The sequence below is a fragment of the Artemia sp. Qi Xiang Cuo genome, chromosome 11 (genome assembly GCF_049724085.1).
Source record: "Artemia sp. Qi Xiang Cuo chromosome 11, ASM4972408v1, whole genome shotgun sequence".
Classification (NCBI taxonomy): Eukaryota; Metazoa; Arthropoda; class Branchiopoda; order Anostraca; family Artemiidae; genus Artemia; species Artemia sp. Qi Xiang Cuo.
In genome coordinates, this window is record NC_142804.1 from 19013203 (window position 1) to 19020289 (window position 7087).

Genomic DNA, 7087 nt, shown 5'->3' on the forward strand with positions numbered 1-7087 from the left:
GTGTGTGTGTGTGTAAGTTTGTGTGTGTGTGTGTGTGTGTGTGTGTGTGTAAGTTTGTGTGTGTGTGTGTGTGTGAGTTTTTTTGTGTGTGCATGTGTAAGTTTTTGTGTGTGTGTGTGTGTGTGTGTTTTTTTGTGTGTGTTTTTTTTTTTTCGTGTGTGTGTTATTTTTCTTTTTTGTGTGTGTTTGTATGTTTTGTGTGTGTGTGTGTGTGTAAGTTTTTGTGTGAATGTAAGTTTTTGTGTGCATGTAACTTTTCGTGTACATGTGTAAGTTTTTGTGTTTGTGTGTGTGTGTAAGTTTTTGCGTGTGTGTGTGTAAGTTTTGGCGTGTGTGTGTAAGTTTTCGTGTTTGTGTGTAAGTTTTCGTGTGTGTGTGTAAGTTTTTGTGTGTGTGTGTAGTGTTTTTTGTGTGTGTGTAAGTTTTTGTGTGCATGTATGGGGACCGGGGGAGGAACTTTGGGGCCCAGGGAGGGCGTTGGGGGATCCGGGGGCCCTTGAGGATTGCGTGGTCTTTTGGGAGCCCGGGGGACCTTTGTGGACCGGGGGAGGGCCTTTGGGAGCCCAGTGGACCTTTGGAGACCGGGGGAGAACCTTTGGGGGCCCGGGGGACCCTTGGAGGCATGTTGGCCCTTTGGGAGCCCGGGGGACCTTTGAGGACCAGAGGGAGGGCCTTTGGGGTCTGAGGAGGGCGTTTGGGGGATAACATTTCGAAATTTTTACTTTTTAGTTTACTTTTTTTTGCGGCGCATCCCTGTGGCGCATCCTGCGGCGCTTTCCTGCGGTGCCTCCCTGCGGCGCATCCCCTGCGGCGCTTTCCTGACCAACGGCGCATCCCTGCGGCACATCCTGCGGCGCTTTCCTGGCCCACGGCGCAGCCCGGCGGCGCTTCTCTGGTCGGGGGGGCGTTTGGGGGCGGGGGGTGGGCCTTGTGGGGCACAGGGAGGGCCTTTGGGGCACAGGGTGGGCCTTTGGGGGTCGGGGGGCACAGTGGGGGGCCTGGGGGACATTTGGGGACCGGTGGAGGGCCTTTGGGACCCCGTTGGTCCTTTGAGGGCTCGATGGGCCTTTGGGGGGCCCGGGGATGGCCTTTGGGGGTCTGGGTGGGCCTTTGGGGGAGCCGGTGGCCCTTTGGGAGCTTGGGGGGCCTTTGAGGACCGGGGGCTTCCTTCGGGGTTGGGGTGGGAGGATTCGAACCCTTTGGGGTTGGGTTAGAGGACCTCACAACACTGTTCAAATGAAACTTGTGTATTATAACGACCACAGAGTTTCACCATTAAATTCTCTTCTAAAATCTCTTCAAAAATCATCTTTTAAAATGTCTCTAACTGTTTCTCCGAAATAGTTCCATAACCTGTCTAAAACAGTTTCTTCCAAATAATCCCTAAACTTAATTCAGCGTGTTCCCTTTGTTTTTGGTATCTCTGCGCTAATACATTTCAAATTAATAAGAAACCTGATTCCCGCGCTAAAACAATTCATCGTTAAGATGTTTCTTGGAGAATTGTTTCCATGGCCTTTGGCTATTAATATCCTTTGGAGTTCGACCAAAAGAGTTGTTTCCGAGGCAAAGACATTAATGACTTGGATCTATTCCTGGAGAATCGTTTCTATGCGAAAATTTTTAAAGTCTGACAGATGATGTCATTGGTTGATTGATCTGTCAAGAAAGGGGGAATTAATTTGTTGTTTCTAAGGGGAATTATTGATTCACGATGGGTGAATTGAGGTCGACAGCACAGGTGTTTGACATTCGCTGAGAGCGTGCACTTACAACAACAACAACATCGACCTTGGAAATTTAGGTCATTGACCCCATTAACCACGTGTTCTCCCTAATGACTCTATGCCCATATATGGTGTACTCGTGGGAGTTATAGGGTCACTTCTACTGTAAGGGACATTTCTATGAAGGGGACACCGGATTTCCCAGCATTATTTAATAAACGATCAGAAATTAAATTAAAAAAAACAAGTTTTTTCAACTGAAATTAAGAAGCAACATTAGACTTAAAATGAACATAAATTATTACATATATGAGGGGGGTTACCCCCAAGTTAATACCTCATTCTTTACGCTACAGTTTTTTTTTAGTGATTTGAAAAGAACTATCTATTCTAATTACACGGGCTTTGTGATGTATGGGTTTGTGATATAAAGAAAACTTTAACTTTAGCGTAAAGAGCGTTGTACTGACTAAGGGGAGAACCCTCTCATATACGTAAAAATATATACGTAATAAAAAAACATAAAAAAAGCGATACGGCTCAATAGTAATCGAAATTTTCATGTCAATAAATGTGCCAAAAGAATGGGCTTATATTACTGATTCTAAATATATAAATTTTATTAAGTTTAGTGTTGCTCATCAAAGGCTCCCCTACAAGTGAAAGAATTTTAATGAAAATCACACCGTCAGATTCAGCGTATCAGAAAACCCTATTACATTGGCTTCAAGCTCATATCTGCAAAAATGTGCAATTTTGTATTTTTTGCCAGAAGAGATCACGGATGCGTGTTTATTTTTATTTATTTTTTTTAAGGGGTAATCGTACCGACCCCGTGGTCCTACATTATCAAGAGAGAGCTCATTCGAACGGAAATTAAAAGTTATAGTGCCCTTTTCAGAGACCAAAAATGTTGCAGGGTAACTTGGCCCCTTTTTTCCCAATTTCGTCTGATTCACAAGGGAACAAATTTATTTTGTACTTTCATCAGAGATATTTATTATAATTAACGGCCTTTGTGATTAAGGAAGCAGTCTTATAGAATTGAGACATAATTTGATTTTAACGTAAAGAGCAAGATGTTGACTAGAGCGCCAAAAGCATAAAAAAAGTCATAAAGATATTCGAACATAGAAATTCATTAAATAAGTTAATTTCTAAATTATTCCAGGACCAAATTTAGAGAAAGCCACTTAGCAAAAGAAATGTAAAATTAATATACAAATTTTGTTTTAACCATTTAATCACGGTGAGCCAAAATAAAAGCTGCATTAACTAAAAAACGATCAAAAATTAAATAAAAAAAACAAGTTTTTTAAACTGAAAGTAAGGAGCGACATTAAAACTTAAAACGAACAGAAATTATTCCGTATATGAAAGGGGATGTCCCCTCCTCGACGCCTCGCTCTTTACGCTAAATTTTTTATTGTTTAAAAAAATAAAGCTGTGGGAAAGTCAAACTTTAGCGTAAAGAGCGAGGCGTTGAAGAGGGGACACCCCCTTTCATATACGGAATAATTTTTGTTCGTTTTAAGTTTTAATGTCGCTCCTTACTTTCAGTTTAAAAAACTTGTTTTTTTTTTATTTAAGCAAACTGATGGTCCTATAAGATGAGTGAGGGTGCATTTGAATGGAAATTAAAAATTCAAGTGCCCTTTTTAAGTGACCAAAAAGATTGGAGGGTAACTAGATTTCCACTTCGATTTTTTTTTCCCAAAGTAACCAAAACTAAAAAAAACAAATATTAAAACATCAAAAGAATTGAATTTTTATGCTGATCCCAAATCTATAAAATTAATTGCGTTTGAAGCTACCTAACAAAAAGTACGAGCCTGAGATAATGTGCCTTTTTTAGAAGAACGGGGAAACATACACAAAGATATGTATGAGTTTCAAGCTCCTATATACTAAAATGTGGAATTTGTCCCTTTTTTCCAGAAGAAAGACCCCACATGCGTGTTTATTTGTTTTTTTTTACCTCCCAGGGTGAACGTATCGAACCAATGGTCCTAGATGATTGGGAGAGAGTTTAATTGAACAGAAAAATTCTAGTGCCCCTTTTAAGATTCAAGAGGGATTAGATTGGAGTAAGATACGATTTTTCGGAACTTGGAAACTATTACTATTACATATTACTATCTACATGACATCAGGTCATTTGACGTCTACGACAACAAATTGCCATCTCAAAATTTCTATTAAATACATTTCGGGAAAATACGAGGTGTGGGGGGGGGATCCACCCTCTGATCTCTTTGAATCTTACAAAGGACACTTGAACTTCCGATTACTAATCCATTGAGCCCCCTCCGAGGTTTATAGGATCACCCTTTCTATATAAACCTTATATGCAACCCTGGCATACGTTAGAACCCTTGTAACCGTGGAACCCAGGACATCTACAAAATCCGTCATAGAATAGCGAGGTATTGAGGTGGGGGCCACCCCACGTATATACGTGATAAATCCTGCTCGTTTTAAGGTTTTAAGGTAATCATGCCTTTGATATGAAAAAAACTACTTGTTTATTTTTTCTTTCTGATTTTTATTTAATTATTTTTGGAAAGTATGCTCGAAATTCATGGACAATACTTCACACATAAATTAAACAACATGCATAACTTACAGACCTTGTAACCTTGTAACCCAGGACATCGACAAAATCCGTCATAGAATAGCGAGGTATTGAGGTGGGGCCACCCCCCTTATATACGTAATAAATCCTGTTCGTTTTAAGTTTTTATTGTCATCATGCCTTTGATTTGAAAAAAAACTGTTTGTTTATTTTTAATTTCTGTTTTTTTTTAAATAATGGTGGAAAATTCGGCTCGCCCTGCATTGGAAAGTTCTTCCCACATAACATAACCCCCCCCCCCCCGCCAGAAAAATTTCTGGTGGACAATTCCGGACGAAAATTTTTTCGTAGCGCACTTTCATTTGAAAGAATTTCTGTTTGTTTTTAATATCATGCAGGAAATCCGTTCCTCTGTGGAAAAGTTTTCCTTCAAATGCCCCACCCCACTAGTAAAAAGTTGATCCCACAGAAAATTCCCCCTGGAGAATTTCTCCCGTGAAAATCCACCCTCTACGGAGAGATACTCTAGACAAATCCAAACCAGTAAAAATTTTCTCCCAGACAATTCCCCTTAACATATCCGCATCTAAAATAATATCAGAGAGAAGCATCTTATAAAAAATAACATAGGCCTACCTGTGGAAGCGAAAATTAGGCTTGTCACCAAGTCTTTTCTTGCAACCAGTAACGCATAATGAAATAACCATTCTCAATGAAATCGAACTTCAAAATTAACGCCTGTACTGGAGGCAAAGAGCAAAAAGCGTAGGGAACTCGCAAAATCCCATGCGGTCTGGTGTCTATCTAATAATACGTCTATGACACAACCTTAGAGAATAAAACACTTTAGCGTAAAGAGCGGGAGTTTAGAAGGAAGCAGCCCCCTCGTATATGGAATAATTTCTGTTCGTCTTAAGTTCTAATTTCGCTTCTCATATTCTTTTAGATAAGTTTTATAAAATCATTTAAAAAGGAATCCTTCAGTTTAGGTAGCAGCAAACTTTGACCCTAGTACATTGGAATTGGAACACGTCACACATTTATATAGAATCCACCGTGCTGAATCAAAGGTCGTATGTGGCTCTTTTGACGGGGCTCATTTGAATTAAAACTAATGTTTCTAGCGCCTTTTTTAAGTTGCAAAATAGATCGCACCATAACAAAGTGTCATTTTCTATTGAAAAACCATAATCTTGGCTAAATAATGCAAGTGAGTGAAAATTCTAGGATAGCTAATCCACTGAGAATTATTTACAATTACAACTGTTTCAACTATACAACTATTTACAACTATAAAATCTAACCCTCCCTTAATGCTACCCTAAAATCTTAAGCTTCGTTGATGGTTTTCTTTATAGCTTGTCATCCTATACTGACGTCCTGAACCAACAATCCAATTTTGTGAAGCATTTACCCTTGCCCCTCTACTCCAAAGGACACTAAACTTTGAGGAACTTGGACACACTTTGTGTTTTTCATAAGTCTGCAAGTTTCGTGAATTTCATTTACTTAGTATTAATACAAGTGTATAAGTGATTCTTGGAGGAAGGGGGGGCATAAGGTGGTAAAGGTCCACAAAAAGATAAGCAAAAAGCAAGCAAACCAATTAATTTGCCGTCCGATGTTCTATCTAAATATAGTGATCATTTTCGTCAGAAATATCGATGGATAAGTACGGAAAAGTTATCCAAATACATCCCTATGAAGTGCCTACGGTAAAAAAATCGTTTTCTGAACGATTTTTTTTTATTTGAAAAAAAAAGAGTCAGGGTAGGTAAGTGAAACTTAAAGAAATTTACAAGAATTAATATTTGTGCCAATTCCGGGAAGTTTCGCTCACCTTGCTCTACCACTTTCTTTAAAATACGGAAGAAACTTTGTCTGAAATAGTGTTCGAATAAGGGACAGGTGAATGTTTGGGGACCCAAATATTTATTTTTCTCTTTTGCTGTTGTTTGATAATCTACGGCCATTTTTCGCCACTTCAAACAAAATCTTAGGATGGGGCTCAGAGAACATCTCGCTATATCCATTTTTTAAACAAATCATTCTACTTTTAACAGATCCTTCACTAATGTTTCAGCCTCAAGAATAGCCTCTCCTGCTTTGTCCCTTGGTTTCACCAATGGATGTAGACAAAAAAAACGTACGATTTTTAAACAAAAAAAAAACACACAGCGTCTTCATGCAACCTTGGCAAAAAAAATCCTAAACACAAAAGTCTGTGTCCCATAGCCCTCACCCCGAAAGAAAAGTCATGAGAATTTCAACACGATTCCCTACGCATGAGACAAAACGGGGTATGCTTACTGAATTGCGCATATAACCTGGATGCAATCTCCATAATCAGAAATACTCGCTTACGTTTAGGCTTCAGATTACTAAAACACATGTATTCTCTTTAAAGTATCCGAAAACCTACCGTACTTTGAATTAAAAAGTACTCTCGAGAAATTGTTAACCGTTGTGTTGTATTACACGATTGTTCTCATATTAGAGATTGGTTGGGTGCTACTGACACTCATGAATTATATAAAGTATAAAATTTGTTCGAAACACATACCACTGTTATTTCTGATGTATTTTAGTAACTTTAGATGACATTCACCAATTTTAATTCAGTAACTTTAGCAGACTGTACCTGCAAGAATATTTTCTGGACGGCTATAACTTTAAGTTTTTTGGCTTAAACAATATCAAGTTTTTTTCCGAATAAAAAAAATGAATTAAAAAAGAATGAGGAAAACAAATCTTTCGAGAAGGGGGCTAGAAATACACAAGTATC

At 38.8% G+C, this 7087-nt stretch overlaps 1 protein-coding gene across 1 annotated transcript in view; it reads right to left on the reverse strand.

The window, feature by feature from the left end:
- The window catches only part of Grip (Glutamate receptor interacting protein), a 144368-nt gene extending 139359 nt beyond the window's left edge, over window positions 1-5009 (reverse strand). The window contains exon 1 of the mRNA XM_089096409.1: window positions 4939-5009. Coding sequence (XP_088952535.1) covers window positions 4939-5009 — 71 coding nt within the window. The remainder of the gene's footprint in view (window positions 1-4938) is intronic.
- Window positions 5010-7087: the final 2078 nt, after the last annotated feature.